The 22,752-nt window shown below is 56.1% G+C and overlaps 1 protein-coding gene across 1 annotated transcript; it reads right to left on the bottom strand.

The window, feature by feature from the left end:
* Positions 1 to 606: 606 nt before the first annotated feature.
* Mmp17 (matrix metallopeptidase 17) lies at positions 607 to 21,544 on the bottom strand. The gene is made up of 10 exons (XM_006971369.4): positions 21,300 to 21,544; positions 11,595 to 11,727; positions 11,169 to 11,298; positions 10,535 to 10,818; positions 9,576 to 9,752; positions 7,762 to 7,861; positions 6,137 to 6,219; positions 5,892 to 6,044; positions 3,059 to 3,316; positions 607 to 2,504 (listed from the first exon to the last, which is right to left on the bottom strand). Exons 1-10 carry the CDS (start codon positions 21,453 to 21,455, stop codon positions 2,215 to 2,217), a joined length of 1,764 nt encoding a protein of 587 aa, XP_006971431.2. The 5' UTR covers positions 21,456 to 21,544; the 3' UTR covers positions 607 to 2,214.
* Between the last annotated feature and the right edge of the window lie 1,208 nt (positions 21,545 to 22,752).

Here is a 22,752-nt window from a genome sequence, read left to right as displayed (position 1 = left end):
TTGTTTTGTTTAACAGCGATTTGTCTAGAAGAGGATGCCATGTGGTTTCATGCCGAATGTTACTGCGGGACAAGAGCTGGATGTGGCCTTAGGAAGCTCAGGCAGGTTGACCGGGACATGTAGGGTCAGGTACCGGGTAGCAGTACCTGATTGGGCGTCAACTGAGTGGGAAACTGGGTTGGCTCCTTGCCCGGAGAGGGTGTGACTGGGACCCATGGAAACAGCGAGGGAGTCTCAAAGTTTGATGGCCCTCAGGAGTCGTCATGTTCTGTAAGAACAGTGCGAGCCTAGAGGCGGCATCACATCCAACAACCTGGGGGTGGAGGAGATGCTCTTATTTTCTCCCCCCAGCCTCTGTATAGGGGTGTGCATCAAATCATAAAGCACAGGGGTCCAGCTGCAGCACGCCGCACAGGAGCCGGAGCGTTGCCCCTCCCCCTCCAGACCCCTGGCTACAGCTGTGGAGGGAGCAGGCAGGGGCGGTTCAGAGAACTCTGTGTCCACTGATGGTTTCGCTCAAGACCAGAGGTATACACAAGTTGCTTTTTTGTATTGGAGATCAAGCCCACAAGCTAGCCAAGTGCTCCACCACTGAGCTGTCACCTGTCCAGTGTAGAAAAATTTTATTAAGAGTTTGGGTTTTTAAAATGAGTGAGACACCAGCATCTAGACAGCTCCAGCCTGCAGGCCAGGCTTTTGGGTGCTATGACCAAAGACTCTCAGGGCTCTCCTTGCGACTGGACAGGACAGCTGTGTCCTGCAGGCTGGTGGACAATATGGGACATCATAGGAACGTGCTTTGATATAGGGCAGAGTGGGGGCGGCCCCCATGATGCCTCAGACCCCTACTCTGTCCTGTGTAGCTTGACGGGTGGGTGCTGGCCCGGGCTGCTCGCTCATCCTGACAAACGCTCGAACCTGGGCGGGGAGGGAGCAGCACCAGCGCCATGTATGTGAAGTGTGACCTGGGGTGTGCAGAAGCCTTTCTTACCTGAGATGGGACCAGTCGGGGAGGGGTGTGTGATCATATATGTCCAGTGACAGAAGCTGCCTACTATATATCCAAGCCTACATGGGTAGCTCTGCCCTAGGGTATTTTCTATCCCTCAGGCCCATCCCGTCCCAGAACCTTCAGCTCCCGGTAGCTGATCACTCCTTGGTCCTAGCTCAGAGGCTCTCTCTGGACCATGAAGGTCTGTCACTCAGAGCAGCAATTCTTCCATAGCTCCTCCAAGTCTAGGGTGGGCCAGAAGGTGACATCATCCTGGCCCCGAAAGATGCTACTATTGACCGGGCCATGCTGAGTATCCCTGCAGCTGCCCCTTCAAAATCACCCTGTGCTCTACATGCCAAATATTACCATTTCCCTACTCAGGGCCTGGGATAATTCAACCACCCCTTAACTGAACCCCCACTTTTATTCCAGGTGTTAGAAGCCCCTCCACAGCTGGGGAGGGGACAGCTTTGAGTCTAAGCTGCAAGGTGTCAGCCTAGAACCGTATGGGGCATCTTGCTGAAGCAAGGGCACTGACAGATGAGAGATGTCTCTATAGGTACACCCCCCAGGCCACAGCACCCCGGGGAGACCCACAATTCTCTCCTGGCCACAGAGAGATAACAGGACTCAGCCTCCACTTCCGAATAGCTCGTCCGAGTTGAGGAGAGGCGAGTGCTCCTGACTGTTAGAGCAAGGCCCCTGGCCAGCATCTGGATACCTGTGGGGTAGATCCTGAGTGTGACTGGTCCTCTGTACCAGCAGATACGGCGGCGCTAGCTGCTGCAAATGGCAGTGGCATCGGACTGCTGGGTAGGTACCCCTCCCCCGCCATGTGCCCCATTGGGCCATCGACTCTCTCACTTGTGAAACAGGGACACTCTGAGGACCCTCCGGCTGTCCCCACCGGCCCACAGGTGCAGACAAGGCATCCCCCCCGAATTGTGACGGCCAGGCTTGAGCAGCCCAGTAAGGTGCGATGAAGCAGCGTGGTGTGCAGAAGAGGACGGAGGACGGCCTATGGCTGCTCCGGGTGGGAAGGGCGCGTGGATGCCTTTGGCGGGACAATCCCGTCCCAGTAGGAAGCCACTCCAGCAGAGGGTCACAGCACCCCCGGGGTTTGGTGAAAGGAAGGAAGAACACAAGTCCTGCTGACTACTGGCCAGTGTGTCCCTGCCCTCCTCGGCGCCTTGATCCATCCGCAAAGGCCAGCACTGCCCTCAGGAGGCCCTGGCGGAGACTGAGGTCCACAGGCCCCACAGCAGCGGTGGCACCAGCAGTCGAGACGACAGTGTAAACTTGGGTGCCTCTGAAGTGCAGGAGCATACAGCCAGGCTGTCCTGGGCCCCGCTGCGGCCCTGGGGTCCGGGCCCGACATCCTCCGCATCCGCCAGCGGCTCGCCACATACCAGCCAGTCCCGGGCTGTGGACTGTGGGTACCCAGGGGCCGCCTCCAGCTCGCCATCCAGCACCTTCCAGTACTCCTGGCCTCGGAAGAAATAGGATGCACCTGTAGAGGGAGAGGAAGGTGGCTGAGCTGGTGTCTCAACCATGGGGAGGCTCTGCATAGAACAGCGTGACTGAGTACAGAGCTGGAAGTGGGGGAGGGGGGGTGGGTGGGACATTTTGGACAGATAGGTCTGGGCCATGCCTGTCAGAAGCATGAGCCTGACTTGGGCAGCTGAAGGAGGCTCTGGGACACAGGAGTGGACCGTCAACCTCCACTCTTCCTTGCTGGAGTTGACCCAGCATTGGTTCTCTGTGCATCTCTTTGGGTATTGGGGTGGGGGTGGGGAGGCCACAAGTGGGGTGGAGGTACTCTGAGGAGCATGTACAAGGGCTGGAAGTCCTGTGTGTTTGGGGGGTGAAAAGCAGGAGTGCAGGGTGGGTGGCAGAAGGGAGGAGAGAGGAGAGGTCCTGGACTACTCAGAGCTCACAGACAGGCTAAGTGTGGGGTATACGGTGGTGCAGGAAACCCCGCCCCCCGCGCCCCATCACAATCCCTTATCTACAGTCCAGGAAACATGCCGGACAGCACTGTCCCGTGCCCGGCCCGGCGCTCACCATCAGACCAGCGCATGGCGTCATCCAGCACGCTGGGGACACCCCTCCACAGGGGGCCCTGGGCAGGGTAGCCCGGGTCCATGCGCCGTGTGTGGTCATCGTAGCGCCAGTACAGCTGGTCCTTAAAGAAATAAGTCCTGTCATTGTGGGCCCAGGAGAAGACGGCATCGATGCCACCAGGCGGCAGGCTGAAGTCGGAGACGGGTCGCGGGTACCCTTCCTCTACGTTGTTGTCCTTAAACACCCAGTATCTGTCTCCTGGTGGCGAGAGAAAGAGCCGTGGGCTGCGGCAAAGGCTCCGGTCTCGGCTTTTCCCGGGGTCCCCCCCATCTTCACCCAGGTGGCAGTACAATGTAGTTACTGCATGTCAACAAGTCGAGGAGGAGCCCTGTCTGAATTTACTGAGCACCTACTATATGCTTGCTGTGGGTCTGAGACTCGGGTCCTATTCTGGCAGTCACTCAGAGACATGGAACCCTGCTCCGTGACTATTATGTGTGAGGGGGTCAGAACATCCCCTCCCCCTTTTTGAGACCTATGGCCTGGGCTGATCTCAAACTCACTGTGTAGCCCAAGGGATAACCTTTAACCTCTGGTCCTCTTGCCTCCGTTACCTGAATGCTAGGATTAAAGGTATGTACCACCATGCCTTGTTTAGGGAGCCCTAGGGATTGAACCCAGGCCTTCATACATACTAAGCAGGTGCCTCAGCAACTGAGCCACATCCCCAAGCCAGGTATGGACATCTTATGGCAGGGCATTCAGTCTCAGGCTTTATTGCAAGTGAGATGCAATATGCAATATGCAAGTGAGACTTTATGAACCAAGACACGGAAGAACCATTGGAACAAAGATAAATGTGCTGGCTTGGGACCAGAGAGGCTCCATCCAGGGGTACTCGTGTGTGTGGTGAACCCAGGGCAAGATGCTCAGGTGACTCTGGGCCGTTTCCAGGGCTTCCTGGTAACTACAGGGTGGGGTGGGGAGATGGTATGTCCAGACCACCCAACGGGATGGGTCGGACACCTGATCCATGGGAAACACAGACACACGAGGGGTGAAACCTGGGATGGTAGATACCGTGAAGGCCCGAGGGAATGTTCTAGATTGGAGACCAAAGACACCACCATGCAAGGGAGATCCTGGCTGGGACCCTGGTGATGCAGGAGAGGGTGTCTATGGACTAGATGAAGGTACCGTCACTGTGGCCTCATTGGCCCGGGGGCCAGTGCTTAGAAGCAACTGAGAAAGTCCCAGAGGGAAAAAACCTGACCACTCTGAGGATATAGTGAGTTCTAGGCCAGCCAGAGCTACACAGCGAGACCCTGTCCAGGGAAAAAGAAAAGGCACAATGATTAACATTGTCAACTGGACAGCACATAGCATCAAGCCTCTGGGCAGGCCGGTGAGAGATATTTTAGGTTGAGTTGAGGTCGAAAGACCCACGTTCCAGGCCTCAGGGGCTGGGATTTCATACCAAATAAACAGGAGAAAGTGAGCTGAGCGCCAGCATCCATCTTCCCTGACTAAGGGGTACCACGTGACCAACTGTCTCATCCTCCAGCCGCCATTCCTTCTCTGGCGTGATGGACGGAATGCCACGGCACTGAATCATATGACTAATACATGAGGCCAGAGCCTCAGTGTCCTCATAGGGACCTGAGATGGGCGGGTGACCTAGTTAAGGATGGTGGCACTTTCTGAGCTGAGGGCGGGCCGTGTGCCCACCCTCATCCCAGGTTTCTGTCCCATAGTTAAGATAGGAAGAATTTCATTCCTCCCTGCACATGGGCCCAGGAGGCTCACACTTCATACATGCTCACCTCCCCTCTCTAGCTTCCTCCTTCATGACTTAGGCTGGCCTCCAACTTGCTACATGGCTAAGGATGACCTTGAATTTAAAATCCTCCTGCCTCTAACTCTCCAAGTGTTGGGATTAATACACCCAGTACATGCAATGCTGGGGCACACTTTGTGCACATTAAACAAGTATTTAACCAGTGAAATGATATCCATGGTCCCCCCAGCCACCTGATTTTTGGGAGACAGTCTCAGTGTGTAACCCAGGCTGGCTTGGAATTTGCAGCAATCCTCCTGCCTCAGTTTCCTGAGTGCTGAGATGATAGGAATGTGCTACCTTCCTGGCCTGGGTCTCATTTCTCTTCTTATGGGATAGATGTGGACGTAGGAGACACACCCCATCTAAGGCCAGCAGTGAAGGCTAGGAGCCTTTCTTCAGAGTTAGGGACACGGTAGGGTAGCCTAGACAGAGGCTGCTGCTAGGGACTATGGCTTCATATTCTCTTGCACTCCATAGCCTCTCTGAGGCCCCAGCAGCCACTCTCCTAGTTCTCTGCACTCTGAGGGGCTGTTTCTGCCTTGGGGGTCTTCAAACTGGCTGCAAACCTGGCCTGGACCCTGTTCCTGGGGTTTCTGCTCAATGGCAGGTCCCTAGATAGACTTTGCCTGCCATGGTCTGTTCTCTCCCATCACCTGGAATGCTTCTCTGAATAAACTCCCTCCTCTGTATAGGAGCTTTTCACACCCCCACCACACCCCCAACCTTAGCTCTCCACCGCCTCGGGGCAGAGATTTTCTTTTTTGCTTACTGTGAGTATCTGCAGCGCCCCCTACAGGATGCGCCGGCAGTAGGCCTCAATATACATCCAAAGAGTACCGCTGCTCTTTCAGACTGGTAGAGCAAACCGTCCAACCAGGCTGGAGGCGCAAGGTTACAGCCAAGGTCAGCAGGGTACAGGGGAGGTTGAGGCAGGTCAGATGGCACAGAGGGAGGCCAGGGCAAGCCATGGCCCATGGGGAGAAGTTCACTCACCTTTGAAGAAGACAATCTTGTGGTCGCTGGTACGCTCATACACGGCGTCCACGCTGTCCAGGTGCAGCGGCAGGCCCCGCCAGAAGCGATGCATTTGAGCGGGCTGCAGGGACACCAAGTGTCGGTCCCGGGTCAGTCGCCAGAAGTACTTGCCTGGGTGATGATGAAAGGGAAGGGGGCTGCTGGAGCCTGGTGTGGCTATGGGGATCTGTCTTAACGTTCCACCGGGCCCCAGGGTTAGTTACCTTTGAAGAAGAACGCTTCGCCTCGGATCTGGGCCACCGCATCGAAATGTGCAGTGCACCTGTGCGGCACGTCCTTCTGGGACCTGCAAGGCAGGATGCCAGACAGGCTGAGAGGGAGAGCACCCGACCCAAGCAGCTGGGCGAGCTACTCCTGCCAGGATCATGGGGGTGGGCCTCCTGGATGGACCCACAACACCCCAGTGTCCACATGGCAGAGCTCACCAGGCAAGAAAGGTCGGTTAGAATGGGGGCCCAATAAGGCTCTAAGCTACATCGTGAGTCTGAGGCTAGCCTAGGCTCTAAGACTGGTTCAAAACACCAAAGCCAACTCCCCCAAACCTAAAACACCAGACAACTATAGCACCCCAAAACAAACCAATAATGATGACAAAAAAAAAAAAATATGAGCTAGAGTCAGGTTTGTGGACACACCACAGCCTACAATTCTGTACTCAGGAGGCAGAGGCAAGAGGATCACCATTTTCTGGTCAACTTAGGTGTTGGGTTCCAATTGCCTAGGAATGAAAAACATTCCCAGGAGGGATAGTCCTAACAATTTAGGAGGGAAACACAACTCATAAGTCTCAGGAAGGTCTTGAAACTTACAAGATTCACAGGCCCCTTCCTAAAGTTATATAAGACTGCTGGAGGAGAGGAGACTCTCCAATTGGCTGATGCAGCTCCACAGTAAGACCTTGTCTCTAATTAGGAGCTGGAGAAACAGCTCAGTGGTTAAGACCCAGGTCAGTTCCTAGCACTCACGTCAGATAGCTCAGAACTGCCTGTAACTCCAGTTCCAGGGGGATCCAATGACTCTGGCCTCTGTAGGCACTCTAGGACCATGCACATATCCATACACAGAAACATAATTTTTAAAAATCTTGAAAATAGATGGAAAAGAAGAACAGCTTCTCAGCTTCCCAGGGAGATAAGGGTCTCAGCACGTACAGCTCCATGGGTTGAGCTGGGCTACAGACAAAGACCTTGTCCCCACCCACAAAACAAAACAAAAACCCAGAACGAGCCCGAGCAGTATTTTGATTGCAACAGCAGTTCGCAGTATACAGCTAAGCCAGGAGAAGAACCATCCACCACAAAGACAAAATCCAGAAGCCCAGATGTACGTGGGCACAGCAAGGGGGTCGGGGGTGGGGGTGGGGGTGGGGGTCAGGGAACAGAAGGGGCAGGCTGAGTAACCGAAGGTTGTGCGCTGTGGTAACTCTCACCACAGTCCCTTTATTAAGTACCCACTGTGGTACTGAGAGCCCAAGCCCTGGGAACTGTCTGGATAAACTCAGCTCTCAGTCAGCTCTGCAGAGACTGACACAAAAACAAGCCAGCTGTCTGCAAGATCTCTTAGTCCCCAAGGTCCTGGGCTTCGCAAACCAGGCTATAGGAGAGGAAATATTTGAGATTCGCTGTAGCTCCGTGGGGTAATGGATCCTTTCCTCTTTCTATTTCTTACTGGGATGTTTAAGAGAAGAAAGTATCCCCCAGGCCCAGCCAGCACATACAGCAATGCCTTCCTCAGGATCCTGGGCTATACTGAGTACTGCGTGCTTGGAAGAGACAGCATTGGACTAGGACAGGCTGGCCGAGGTTCAGTGACAAGGGACATGGCTTACGGGGTGCTAGATCGATTGTTGGGGGGCTCCGGCAGGAGGGGTGGTTCCTCGGGCTCTGGAGTATCCAGCTGTGCCGTAGGGGACACGGACTCCCGCACACCTGTGGAGACAGAGAGACTGTGTTCAACCCGGGACCTCAGTCATGCCAGCCTATCCGGGGCCCGGGGCATGGAGTGTGGGCTGTGAGGCTGGAGGACCCCGGCTTCACTCATTCAGTTGAAGGGTGTCCAGGTGGGGCAGACCACTGCAGCTTGCCTGTGAATTATGCTATGCCCCCAGGGCTTGTCAAGTGCGTGAGCATCCCCCTCACAACCACACTCCCGGGTGGACAGCCCCGAAAGACGGAAGCCAGGTGATCCATAAGAATTCTGCACCAATGTCCACAGCGCTGGTCACAAGAGCCTGACTGGGAAGTGACCCAGTGCTCAATGCTGGACTCATTCAGCCATGGAAAGGAACCGGGCCTGACTCCTGTGAGGGAGAAAGCTTGAAGACGCCGTACTTGGGGAAGGCATGTACAACCCCCAGAAGGCCTCACTCTGTACGGCTCCCCTTCCTCCAAAGTGTCTCGCCCTGGGCAGTCCTCAGAGACAGCCCCTTGGGGGTTATAGTTCAGGGTAGTGAGAATTGTGAACCTCAGTTGGGTGGTCCCTGTACAACTCTGTGGCTGTGGCAAACACGTGTGTACCCTTGGAGATGGGGGATTTTACTGCATTAGAAATTGCACTCGGGCTGGAGAGATGGCTCAGTCGTTAAGAGCACTGACTGCTCTTGCAAAGGACCTGGGTTTGGTTCCCAGCATCCACACAGGGACTCACAAACTGCCTGTAACTCTAGTTCCAGAGGATCTATTGCTTTCTTATGACCTCTGTGGGCACCCGTGTGCATGTGGTCCACATATGTATGTATGTATGTATGTATGTATGTATGTATGTATCCAGGCACACACATGAAAAGGAAATTCTGAAAAAATAAAACCACAGCCACCTCTATTTCCGGATATGTCCTGGGAGTGGTCCTGGACCAGATTCTGTTCCTAGTTTGGCTGTTTATACTCCTGGGGGGCTACGCAAGGCAGGCAGCCTGCCTCTCACGCTCATGGATCCAACCTGGCAAGCTACCTGCCTCTTGGTCCTGTGGGCTATTCTGGACAAAGTGCCTGACTTTTGGTCCTACGGGGATATCTTCATACTCTTACGGGCTATCCTGGGCAAACTGGTGCTTCTTGATCCTGTAGGGTTATTCTTTCATTTTTTCCCCCCGACATGGTTTCTCTGTGTAGCATTGCACCTTTCCTGGAACTTACTCTGTAGCCCAGGCTGGCTTCGAACTCATGGAGATCTACCTGCCTCTGCCTCCTGAGTGCTGGGATTAAAGGCGTGCGCCACCACCACCTGGCTATTCTTTCATTCTTATGAGCTATCCAGGACAAGCTGCCTGACCCGGGTCCACTCCAGGACTACTGTTTCTCCTTTAGAGTCATATGATTCGATGGCTAATTTAGCATACGCCCAGTGCTTTGTAGGCCTGGGTCCACCTTTACTGCTTGCTGCCAAGACTCTTCAAACCTTTGAAGGACAGATGTGAAATCACCACATCTAAGCTCTAAGCACCAGGAGGATCAGCCTAGAAGACAGAGGCCTGTGTCCCACGCCCTGGGCTCTTCTCCTCTCTCCACTGTTCTGTTCCCAGCAGACATCAGGTGCCCTCTAGACTAAGAGGGCACAGCCATGAGCAGAGCTTACACCCACCTGGGGCATCTGTTCCTAGCCCCACCCTCCATGTGGTCCACACTGGGCTTCGAGGACACTCACCGTATAACTGCCAGACACGCACCCTGTCCTCGTAGGGAAGCCCATAGCGTAGCGGGTCACCCACGGGGCCCTGGTAGTACGGCTGCATGATGGAACTGGGGGCAGCAACGTGGCTCAGACCGATGGCGTGGCCGAACTCATGGACAGCCACTGCAAAGAGGTCCATCCCATGGGCATCTAAAGACACAGAAAGCCGGGCGGTGGTGGCGCGCGCCTTTAATCCCAGCACTCGGGAGGCAGAGCCAGGCGGATCTCTGTGAGTTCAAGGCCAGCCTGGGCTACAGAGTGAGTTCCAGGACAGGCACAAAGCTACACAGAGAAACGCTGTCTTGAAAAACAGCAACAACAACAAAAAAATAAATAAATAAAAACACAGAAGCTTCATGAGCAGGACAGGACAGGACCCCCTCGCTAATGATGGGGCTGGAATAGAGAGCCGATGCTCAGAGGGTGCCTGCATCCTGGCTGTGTTCGGGGCCCCAACTAGCCACATGAGTGCTGCAGGTCTGCTGAGACCATGCTGGGCTCCGATGGAGGCCCTGTGTGGCTGGAAGAGGTTTCTTAGGGGTCTCTTACACTTTCATGGGATGGAAGTCAGCCCTTTGAGTGCCAGACCAGAGTGGAGACATCCCAGGATTGGCAGGATTTGCCAGGTTCAACTACAGTAGTTGTCAACCGCCAGACCCTACATGAGAGGCCTGGGTTCCTGGGCGCTGGGCAGGGGACTAGCTGGTTTGCCAAGCTGACTGCAGACACTCGGTGGATCAGTATCACAAGAATGGCCCAACAGGTTTCAGTTAGTGGCTATCTTAAGGAGTGCAGAAGGACTGAACTGTTTAAGCCTATGCTTGGACTCATTCTGGGGGCCACAGCTGTACCTGTCTTTCATAGGTTCAGGGTGTTATTGTGGGGTCTGTAGGGCCCACAGGGGCTGCCCAGGCCCAGGTCCCCCGACACACCTGAGGAACGGAAGGTCCATGCCTCGTCATCATCAAAGTGGGTGTCCCCTGCCGTGTGGTGGTCACCGGGGAAGAATGCATGGGCCACTGTGCCACCGGGGCCATCAAAGGGGTAGCCGTCATTGTGGTCGGCCTTGGAGAAGTCGATCTGGATGTCAGCGGCGTTGCCCGCTACCTCGTGGAAGTTCAAGGGTGTGATGTCACTCCAGACTTTGAGGGCGTAGTACATGAGCGCACGCACAGTATCCCGGCCCAGGGGTGAGTCCCGTGGGAACGTCCGGACCCTAGGGTCAGAGTGGAGGCCAGCTGTCCCTGAGGCCTTCCTGGACCTCCCTCTGGGGTGACATGTTGCCCCCCTCCTTGGCAGGAGTGTTCCCTTATTGTCTGCCTTTTTTCTAGTCCCCAGGAGCTGAATGCAGATGAGTTCAGGGGTAATGTGCAAATGCCAGCTTTGCGGGGGTGGGGGTGGGGTGGGTGGGGGGTTATGACATGGGCGGGTCAAATCTCAGTGCTCACTCCACCCTCTATCCACAGTCTACACCCTCGTGGGATCCTCTCTGAGCTGGTCTGGCCCCAGGGATGGCAGAAGGACAGAGAGACACTATCCTGGGGAGCCCCCACCCTGGCCACGAACCTCCAAGAGAGGTTCCTCTTGCTCCATTTGGTTGGTGGTGGAGTCTGTCGCTTCCTTCTTGCTTGGGCCCCAGGGGGCAGGTCCGGAAGGGAGCAGCGAGGGGTCTTCATCAAGGCCAGAGTAGCCTCATCTGCAAGGTAGACACAGATCAGCAGGTAGACCTGTTTCCACCTCCCCAGAGAAGACCCCCCCCCCCACCCCCCGCGCCTCAGGGCCAATGGCCTCCAGGCCAGGTATGCTCAAGCCCCACCTACCCCCCACCAGGTTAAGGCAACATTCAAATTCATGGCTCTGGCCAGTCTGAGTCCTCAGTGGCTAATTGCGGGGCCCTGAGTAGCCAGGATGGGTATGGCCAAGCTGGCACAGCCCTGATGGAACCAAGGAGTCTCCTAGATTCCCCCCCCACCCCCCGCCCGGAAAACTGACCGAGGATGCCAGTGGTCTCCAGGCCTCCAAACTGCTGCATGGCGGTAATAGCCTTAGATAGTTCCTCCTGGGTCTGCAGCTGTCCGGTTGCTGGGTCTGCAGGAGGCAGGTAGCCAAACCTGCTCAGCCACTCCTGGAGACACAGAACGGAGTGAGAGGTTGTTAGGTTAGAGCCCACCTGAGGAGGACATGGCCAAGCTCAGGACTGCTGCAGGGGAAATGCCTCTTGAGCCCTGGTCACCTCTTAGCGCTCCCCTACCCTCCCATTCCTTGCCCTTAAACCGAGCTATAAGCAGTGAATAAACGTAAAGCCGGAGATGGGGGTGTGCATGTGCGGGACCAATGTCCGCCAGCAACCACTAGATGGTGCTGCAGTCCACATGTCAATTGTGACAATGACCCAGCCTGAGGCATGCACCTGGCTGGCTCCAGCTGACTCAGAGGTCCTAGAGGGCAGGATGCTCTGAGCCAAAACCACCCTCCTTTTCAAGAAGGACCCAAACAAGGTGTCCAAACCTGCATGCAGACTAGTTTCCTTCCGTCTCATCAACACACACACACACACACACACACACACACACACACACACACACACACACAATTTTGAAACAGGGTCTTACTGTATAGTCTTGGCTGGCTATATAGATCAGGTTGGTCTCAAACTCCCAGAGATCGGCCTGCTTCTGCCTTCCAAGTGCTGGGGTTAAATGCACCTGCCACCACAGCCAGCTACACCTCTCTTTTGCGACAGGGTCTCATGTAGTTCAGTCTGGCTTCAGACTCACCTTGCAGCCAAAGATGACCTTGAACTTCTGATCCTCCTGCTTCCACTGCCCAAGGGCTAGGATTACAGGCTGGTACTACCATGCCTATTTTGTGTGGTGCTAAGGATTGAGCCCAGGGCTTTGTGTATTCTAGGCAAGCACTCTCCTTACCTATTTTTTTTTCTTTTTTTATGTTTAATTATCCAGTTGTGGCAGTACACACCTTTAATTCTAGCTCTTGGAAGGCAGAGGCAGACAAATCTCTGAAAGTCTGAGACTAGCCTGGTTTACACAGAGTTCCAGGACAGCCAGGGCGACATAGAGAGACCCTGACCAAAAAAAGACAACAAAAAAGTTAAACTATGTGCTTGTGTGTCTGTATGTATATTCGGGTGACCTCGGATACCAGAACCACTAGATCCCCTTGAAGCTGGAGTCACCAGGCAGTTGTGAGCTGCCCAATGTGGGTGCTGGGAGCCTAATTGGGATAATATGACTCTTTTTTTTTTTTTTGGAGAATTTATTCTAAATTTGAATTGTATATTTCATTTTGTGTGAGAGTGTTTCGCCTGCATGTATACATGTAGCCACACGCATGCATGTTGCCCACAGAAGTCAGAAGATGGCATCAGATCCCCAGGACTGGAGCTATGGGTGGTTGCAAACCCCCACGTGGGTACTGGGAATTGAACCCAGGTCCTCTGCAACAGGAACAAGTGCTCTTAACCACTGAGCCATCACTCCAGCAGCTTGTCCGCCCCCTTTTGAGATAGTGTTTCATCTTGTGGCCCTGGAATTTGTTATGTAGACCAGGATGGCTCTGAACTCACAGAGACACACCTTTCTTTGCCTCCCCAGTGCTGGCAGGCATTGAGGTTGTGTGCCATCATGCCCAGTAACCTACTTCTGTTTTGATGGACACTTAAAAAACAATATCATCCCATTCATGTCCTTCCCTGGCCCTCCAGGTCCTGAGGATGCCACCCAGGTTCATCTCTTGGACTAGTTCCCGCTGCTGATGGCTGTTTGCTCGGGAGCCCGGTGGATGTAGCTGGAACTGGGTTTCATCTCCCAGGACTCCTTGGGGCCTCAAGCAGGGGCAAGCTACCCAGGCTAAGAGGTCCAGGTTGGATGGTGTAATTTGCATACATCGGCAGTGTGCCTGCCCGGTCTCCTCTCTGGATAACACGTATCCTTGCTGGGGTTTCTCCGTTTCAAAATCCATCCCACCCCAGACATCCCTGTAACCTGTTAGTGTGTATGGGGATGCCAGAGACCCACTTCAAAGGCTGAACAGCAGGACCTTCAAGGACAGGGCAACATCCCCAAAGCATCCTGGGACGTGAGAGTCATGCCCCTGGTGCAGGCCCAGATCTGTCTACTGCCCCATTTGGGGTTTTTTTGAGGCCAGCTTGGTGAAACCTTGTTTTGACCTCTCCTCTCAAAACCTATTATAACATTTTAGTTGTTTTCAAGTGTCAGAATGCGAACACACACACACACACAAACACACACACACACACACACCACAGAGTTTTCATAGCTCAGACACAGGGCCCCGTGGTTGCCTCTCTGTCCTGCAGGAAGTCCCCTGGAGCTTTCTCAGCCCGTACATGGAACACTTCAGGGACAATGGGTCCCTTTCCAGAGTGTGCACATGAATGGGGAACGGGGGTTTTGAGGTCCTCTGCGGGGGTCATCCCTGACCCCTGAGCTGGGGTGGTAGTTGTTGCCTGTCTAGAGCAGGACATAATTGGGGTTGGCAGCATTGCATTGGCAATCTCGACGCCCTGCCCCCACCAAGAGAGCGCTCAAGCCTCAGCATGCTGGTAGCCCCCTCCCCGTATCCATCCGAGTCCAGAGCTGACTACAGTGGGCTTTTTCTTGGGGAGATGGATGACTGTCAGCGCTGGCCTTACTTAGGTGGACACCCACAAGAGGCAGCCAGCTGACCAAATCCATACGTCAGCAGAGTATGCATGGGTGGGTGGAATCCTTAGGCAGCCAGCTCCTCCACCCCCAGGTGGGTGAACCCCAAACACTCAAGAGCTTCACTTTATTGACTGGGACTAGTGGCTGATAAATGTCAAATAAGGATAACGGGCCACTGAGATGGCAGTTAGCCTAGGGGACTTGGAGGCTGCCTCGGCCGACAAAAGCCACCTTAGAGGACCAGATTTCTGCAGGGGAGGCAGCCTTGACTGGCACCTTGCAAGCTAGCGAACCCCCAGGCAGCCCTCATCACCCCACCTGACCTGCTCTGACCCCTGCAGGTGTACAAGCTCCTCCCCACCTCGATGTCTGCCGCAGGGTGGCCAGAGACAAGACTTCCGGGCTTCCTCTCCCCTGTCCCCTAATACCTATAGAGCCGGGACCACACACCCTGTCCTGGGCCACCAGCTTCCTGTTCGCCTGCCTGGTCCTCCTTCCACTGTCGCCACGGAGACAGACCGCTGTCTCCAGGGCAACGGAGGCTGCAGCAGGCGGGTGCTGTGAGGCTCAGGGTGAACCTTCCAGAAGGCCACTGGGGAGGGGGGTGGGTGGGGCCAGGAGAAGGGGAGTCCCACCCCCAAGGGCAGACACCCCCTTCCTCCCAGCCCAGTCCGGGAACTGGACCATTACTGCAGGCTGGCTGGGCAGTCAGGGATTCCTGCACAGATGTAAACAGGCAGTCCGTTAGCGCGGGCCCCCTCCCCTTTCCCGTTTATCACCGTTTGACACAATGTGTATCTTGTACAGCTTTAACGAGGCATAATATATACAGCGTTACAATCCTTCCGATGATTTTGGCAAATTTATAGAGCGTCCAGACGCTACCCCAACCCCGGTTGCTGACTTACCCACCCGTCACCACGGGACCTGGGCAGCTCTGCCCCACAGCCTTGGTCAGCTGCCACGGTGGCCCCAGGAGCCTGCAAGGCTTGCCTGGCACCTGGACTATTATGAAGCTGCCGATCACCCCTCACCCCTTTGTAACTGGACCCACCAGCGGGAGACAAACGGAAGCGGCCAGCCCCATCTCACAGGCAGGGAAACCGAGGCCCAGAAGCCAAATCCAGACTCTTGTCCTTCCAATGAGTGTCAGGAGCAGGGCCAGCTCCTGATCTATGATAATGATATATCTCATTTATATTACATATGATAATGGTAGGTGCTGTAATCCACAGGCAGCACCACCTTTGGCCACTCACCTCTCGAGATTACATTTTCCTTCCATATAAGACCCCTCAGGCCCTTGTAAGGGCGATACCAGTGGGACACCTCCCCCCCCTCCAACTGGAGAGGAAACTGAGATCCCAGAGGAGCTGAGGAAGCTGCACACGGTTTCACACCACATGGGATACATGACTCATTTATTAATGAGTATGTGTGCGTGTGGAAGTCAGAGGTCAAGTTTGAGTGTTACCCTTGAGGAGCACTGTCCTGTGCAACAGCGTCCTCCCACTGGCCTGAAGCACCACCAAAGAGGCAAGACTGTCTGGCCAGCATCTCCAAGAATCTCCTGTTTCTGCCTCCCCAGTGCCAGGATTACGAGTATGTTCCACAGGCAGGCAGTGGTGGCGCATGCCTTTAATCCCAGCACTTAGGGGGCCAGAAGTAGGTGGGTCTTTGAGTTCGAGGCCAGCCTGGTCTAAAGAGTGAGTTCCAGGTCTACACAGAGAAACCCTGTCTTGATAATCAATCAACCAATCAGTCAACCAAACAAAAAAACCAAGTATGTTCCTCCAAGCCAAGCTTCATATATATTTGTGTGTGTGTGTGTGTGTGTGTGTGTGTGTGTGTGTGTGTGTGTGTGTGTGTATGTGTATGTGTATATGTCTGTGGGTGAACTCTGGTCTTCCCGCTTGCATGGCAAGCATTTTACTTGAGTGAACTTCTCTCCAGCCCCTGCATGGCCCTTTTATAAAGACAGATCCCAACAGGTAGCTGGAGGGATCCCATGCCCGGGTCTTCCTGACTGTGCCAAGGGGCTGGCTGTGAAGGGTGCTAAGTAGACCAGGGCAGATCTGGACAGAAGCGAACAGTATGGAGGGGATGATGAACGGAGACCATGCCCATATTGCCTCAACTCGCCTTCATCCTGATGGCGGCTGTTCCAGTGATCCTGAGCTAGGGGCCACTGAACGCTTGCAAATACTTGCAAAGCTCCACACAGCTCCCAGGATGTGGGGAGATGGTAGGCACTGTTTTTTTTTCTTCTGCAATTTCCTTTGAGCACAATGGGCACTCTGTAAGTCACGTAAGTTGACAGGATGGAGTGGGCTCCACTGTGACCCCATTTTACAAATAAGGAAAGAGAAGCACAGAGAGGTCAGGGCACCGGCCCTAGTCACACAGCACATGAGTGCAGAGCTGTGGCTGGAGTGGTCTGGCTTCTGGGTTTATCCTGTAACCACTGCAAGGGAAGGGAGGGGTGGGGCAGAGGGGACGATCTGAAGGACACTCGGGGAAGTTGTTCTGGGTAGACACGGGGTTGTCCAGGTGAGGAGCCCTGGGGAGAGGATTCATCGTGGGAAGAGCAGGCGTGAAGGCTTTGGCTAAGCACTAGCACCTAGGAGGGAGATGGACATCGAGGGGTGACGGGTCCGGGGACAGGGACAGAGTGGGACTTGGAGCTCAGAGGGGGTGCTGGGCTATATGCCCACCACATGACTATCCCACCTTTGCTGTGAGCTGGGTGCCCAGCATGTATGTCTGATCCTTCATGTGCTGGCCCTGGCCTGTACGGAGATCCAAGGCCGAGTGTTACCGGAAGCTTAATGTTTACAGTGCATTTACCACCACAGGTAGCCGACACACCCTGGGAAGTCCCCAGCAGGGTCCTCACTGGAGAATGCCCCATAAGCCTTATGAAGTGTTTCAGCTTCCCTGGAAGTACAGCCTGTCCCTATGGGCCCATCTGACAAGAGAGAAAACTGAGGCCCTATGATCTGTTGGGTCCCAGAGCAGGTGAGCAGCAGCTTGGGACCCAGCCCAGATCCAGGGAAAAGGTCTCTACATTAGATATCCACAGAGTGGCCAGGTGTGGTGGCGCACAACGTTGATCCCAGCATTTGGGAGGCAGAGGCAAGCAGATTTCTGTGAGTTCCAGGCCAGCCTGGGCTACATAGACCCTGTCTCAAACAGAAACAAAGCACCAAGTAGTGGACATTAGGATTTGTTTCCGTGTGTGTGTGTGTGTGTGTGTGTGTGTGTGTGTGTGTGTGTGTATGCATGCATGCGTGCATGCGTGCCCAGGGCCCTTCACATGCTAGGCAAATGAGTGTGGCTTGGATGAAATTGACCCCCTCCCCCAAGCTCATGTATGTGAACACTTGGTCCCCAGTTGGTGGAAACGTGTGGGGCGAATTAGGAGGTGTGTCACTGGAGGCCTGGCTTGAGGTTTCAAGAGAACTGCCATTCCTAGTGTGCTCTTTGCTACCTGAAGAGATGCGAGCTCTCAGCTCTTCCTACAAGCACGGCCTCACCCCTGCCGTCATGAACTCTACCCCTCTGGAACTGTGCCCTATTAAATACTTCCATTTCTAAGTGGCCTTGGTCATGGGGACTTCTCACGGAAACAGAAAAGTAATGACTGTACAAGACGGACACCCAGCTTCATCCTCTTATTTTCTTGAGACAGTGTCTCACCAGGCAGCCCTGGATGGCCTGGAACTCCCTATGTAGACCAGGCTGGCCTTGAACTCTAAGATCTGCCTCTGCCTCCTGAGTGCTAAGAGTATACGATTAAAGGCGCGCACATCAACATGCCCAGCATGGGCCCTTTTTTTTTGTTTTGGTTTTGACATTCTGAGGTTGCTCAGGCTGGCCTTGAACTTGCTACGTAGCCAAGGATGACCTTAAACACCGTATCCTTTCCCCTTTGTTTCCCAGGTGTGTGCCAACATGCCTGGTTTATTTGGTGGTGCTGGGGCTGGAAGCCAGTGCTCTGTGGATGCGAGGCAAGCGACCAAGCTAACATCTTGAGCTTTGTACTTTGAGACAGAGTCTCACTCTATAGTCCATGCTGGCCTTAATACCTACCATTCTCCTGCCTCAGGAGAATGCCTGTAACAGCAGGTCTGGCATTGCCTATGTTTAACCCTTGCCTGGCCACCTGGGTTTGGGTCCACAGTGAAGAGCTATAGTTCCCAGAGCATAAGGATATAACTCCTTCCTGGGCCCAGAAAGATTGCAGGTACCTGTGAGAGCTAAGGTCAGGACAGGGGGAGGTTTAGGCTCCAAGAAGGGAACACACAGGCAAACCCTGCACTCCATGCCCTTGCTTCCACCTGTCACCATGGGCCCTGCCCCCCAAGGTCTTTCCTTATCCATGGCCACCCTCAGTCCCAGCACACCAGCCTTCAGGTGTGGGCATATTGGCGATGAAAATCTCAACCTGCCCTGCTGTGTGGTGCCAGCAACAGGAGAGACTGCCGCGGGAGGAAAAACCGGAGTAGAAACTTCCCGGGATCCTTTGCCTAGCTGCCAGCATGAAGGGGGCTCTCAAGCAGACCCCTAAGCAGCCATGGGCCACCAGATACCTCGAGACACACGGTCACACAGCATCCACCATGGTGCCAGGCCTGGCTGAGCGCTACGACATTTGTGAATGAAATATGGGTGGAGGGGGCGACGTGAGGGTGAGAACCTGCAGAGCCGGGCAGTGGCTGCAACATTCTCCAAGGCACGTGGTGAGTGAAAACCGCAGGGTGTGAGAACTGGGGCCTGATCTGGCTGTGTGAAAATTGCCCACTTCCCCATGGCTACCCAGCTGGAGACTGAAAGGGCCGTCAGGACGCCGCCACTCTCCAGAACCTTCCCTGGGGTTGCACACTTTGCTGTGGGGCATTAACCATTCAAGAAGCGGAATAACAAGACAAGGCCCACTAGGCCGGGAGGAGGCACATCCCCGGTGTCCTTCCAGGGGGCCTGGGGCCTCTTCTCGGCTTTATTCACAGGCGTGGGCCCCTCCCGGCCCAGCCGTGGGTGCAGAGCTGTCTGGCAGCGGCTGATCACAAACACAAAGGCGCCCTTCTCCTCAGAGGCATCCAGACTTGAATACGTTCAACAGCCCGCAGAGGGCGGTCTGAGGGGCATCAGAAAGCTCCCACCCAAAGCCCGCCCATCTTTTGCAGCTCGGTGCCCCTGCTCCCCAAGCTCTCAGGTGCCATCTCCTAAAGAGCCACCAGAGGGCGCCCCCCACCACCACAGAAGCAGCAGGCGAAGGACCGGGTTCCCACACCCGGGAGGGTATTGTCCTGGGCAGGGGGGGGCTGCCTGCTGCACCCTCCCGCTTTACCCAGAACTGGACGACAGGGTGCTGCTGCCTCGGACAAGGCTGCAGTCACGCACCCTGATCAGGGAGACCTTTCGGGGTGTTGGGTGGGCCGGTGACCCCGGGGTGCTCGGGAACTCAATAGGGGAGGGGAAAAGTAGGATGAGGCCCACAGGTGCCAGAGGGAGGAGCCAGCTGCACCCCAACCTCTGAGGTCTGGCTGCTGCAAAACTTCCTAAGTGCACTGGGCCCGATCGAGAACTTGGCTGGCCAGGGGCTCCATCTCCCCCAACTCCACCTCGGTGTCCTCTCTCCCTTAACTAGTCCCTTATGAGGCACCCTGAGAACTGGAACAAGGAGGGGTCTGGGCTCTGCCACCCCTCTAGAACTGGGACTAGACGTCCGACTGCTCGGGACAGCGGGACAGCCTGCTATGAAAACCCAGGAACAGGAGTGCGAGGGACCCCTGTTTTAGAGGCCACTGGGGGGGGGGGGGAAGCCACCCCTAGGGGACCCTCAGGCGTCTGTCTGCAAGTAGGCAGAGAAAGCATGGGGCCGCTGCCACCCCAGATGCCTGGGGGGGTGGGGGGGTGGAGTCAGCCTCTCACTCAGATCCAGGGGCAAGTCTTGCCAAACAGGGGGCTGCTCCCACCCGCTCCTCCAGCATGACATCTCCACGGCTCCTTGCCTAGACCTAAGGGTTTAGGAGTCCCCATTGCCAAGCACCCATGGAGAGGGGACTCTGCCAGGACCCCATTAGGATATTTGCTGGCTTGTGCTGGGCAGGAAGCCGCCCCTGGCTGGGTCTCTGGATCTCAGAGGATCAAGGGCGCCCAGGCCGGGGCCTCCTCCTCCTCCTCCTCGAAAGCGGGCTTTATCCAGCGCGCGCGCCTTTGCAGAGGCTTCACGGGCCTGCGGAGCCATAAAGTCTGATCGAAACCTTCCGGGTCTCCTGCGGGTTTCCACCCGACTTCGGTCAGGAGGGCAGACGAGGGGTGCAAAGAAGCCGGCACCCGGACTCGCCAGCAAGGGTGCCCCGTTAAGCTCGGGGCTTAAGGTAGCAAGCGGTCTTGGGAGTTGGCGGGCTGGGGGACAGCCGCGGGCTTGACGCGACAGAGGTTGCCACCCGCACCAGCGGGACAAGGCCGACCGCTCCCGTGGAGGAGGATGGAGAGGGGGGTCGCTCCACGCACGCCGTGCTGGCGGTTCTCCCAACATCGTCAGCGGAGCAAACTCGGGAACCCCAGGCTTTCCGGGCGCCCACATGCGCGTCCCCGGCTTGGGGTGCGCGCCCCTGACCTCCCACTCCCGCCGCGAAGCTCGCGGGGCGCACCGCTCCGGGCGGCTGTGACGACTGTCGCCCCGCCAGAGGTCTCTGTGGAGCTGCTTTGAACCAGGGACCCGGCTCCAGCTGGGCGAACACCTCCCCCGGGCGCCCGCGTTTGCGGCGCAAGATCGCACGGAACGGGAAAGGGACCGGGGTCCTCCTCCACCTGCAAGCGTGCGCGCCCCGCTCAGCCCGAGTCCCAGCCTCAGTTTCCCTGCCTTGGAAAGGGATCCGCCGCGCCCGGGATTCGCGCACCTCTCCTAGAGGAACCAAGGAGAGTCTCCCTTCTCCCCTGCACCCCGTGAGCGCCCGGGGGACACGGCTCCGGGAGTCCCATGCCCGCGTCGCACACTCACCACCCCGAGGCTGAGGTCCTCTGCGCGGGGCGCGGGCGCTGCGCAGCCCCCGTGGGCCGCCAGGGCGAACAGAAGCAGCAGCGGCGGCAGCCTGGGCCCGGGGCTTGGAGGGCCAGGACCCCGGGGGGATCCGGGTCCCCGCGGGCGGCGTCCCATCCCGCTCTCCGAGGCGGGGTGGCGAGGGTCCCCCCGCGCCCGCCCGCAGCCGGCTCCGCGCCTCACTCGGCTCCGCGCCCGCTCCGCTCCGCGGGACTGAGCCGCGCGCCCGCCCGCCTCCGGGGCAGGGCCATGCTAATGTATGCTAATAAGGCACCACCCCGCCCACTCCCTTAAAGGGGCCCCCGCGCGGGCGGGACCGGATAATCCGCACTGAAGGTTTGCCCTCTCGGAGGGCTGGAGCTCCGCTCTAGGTGGGGGAGTGGGGGAACTGGGGTGCGAGTGTTCTATATCCCCGGCTGTCCTCTGGAAGCGCCCCCTGGTCTCCTGCTAGAGCTCCCGGTCCAGTTCCAGGTCACTCAGGACCTGGAGATCGCCGCAGCGCACATGATGGGCGCATGGGGGAGCTCGCGGGCCACAGAGTCCTGGGGCGAGTAGGAGTGAGCACCCCGATGCGGAGGGAACGGAGATGGGGTGGCGGGGAAAGGGTTAGTGTGATTCGAGCGAGCGTAGGAGGGAGCGGGGGCGTAGGATGGGAGGGGCTGAGGCCGAGAGCACACCTGAGTCCTGCATGGAGCACTAAGCACAGAGCACCTTCTTTCCCTAGTTCGCGGGGAAGCACTTGGCTTCTGCTGCTGGGTGTCTGTCTCAGGTGTGAGAAAGGCGAGTTTGTGTTTTGAGGTGCGGGGAGTGAACCACAGGCTTCCGGAGGGCTGGACCGGCTCTCAGGTCTCCCTGAGCCGCGACGGAATGGGAAGCTATGAATAGCTCCCATTAGCTGGGATCTGGCACCCGCTCAGCACTTTACATAAAAAAATTTTTTTTCTTAATAGATGGAAACCAGAGTTCTCAATTTGTACACAAAGAAACTGAGGTCCAGAGAAAATAACCCCTAAGCAAGTGACAATGTGCAGAGTGACAGATTGGAAACTGGCTGGGTTAGGGACAGAGTTCAATCCCCAACTCCACCCCCAGTTCAGTTTCTCATCACCTTGAGGTGCGCCTGGATCCCCAGCCTCTCTCTCACCGGTCTCTCTTAACTGGTGGTGGTAGGATTACAGTTTGTTGTTTGCACAGGGAAACTGAGGCTCAGGTGATGCCCCTGAAGGGGAGAGTGGCCCCCTGCATTCCAGGGAAAGCTCCCGCCCCCAAGTCCCAGCTGTGGCCTATGCAGTCCCTGTTGCTCTCAGGATCTGGGTGGTTTGGGGCGAGGTTTAGATTCTGTGCTTAACTTCAGCACTGTGTAGTGACAGCTGGAGATGGGTCATCTTTTCCAGCACAAACACTTGCGCTCGAG

Source organism: Peromyscus maniculatus, chromosome 23 (assembly GCF_049852395.1).
Source record: "Peromyscus maniculatus bairdii isolate BWxNUB_F1_BW_parent chromosome 23, HU_Pman_BW_mat_3.1, whole genome shotgun sequence".
Taxonomy (NCBI): Eukaryota; Metazoa; Chordata; class Mammalia; order Rodentia; family Cricetidae; genus Peromyscus; species Peromyscus maniculatus.
This window is presented reverse-complemented; position numbering and strand designations above follow the sequence as displayed.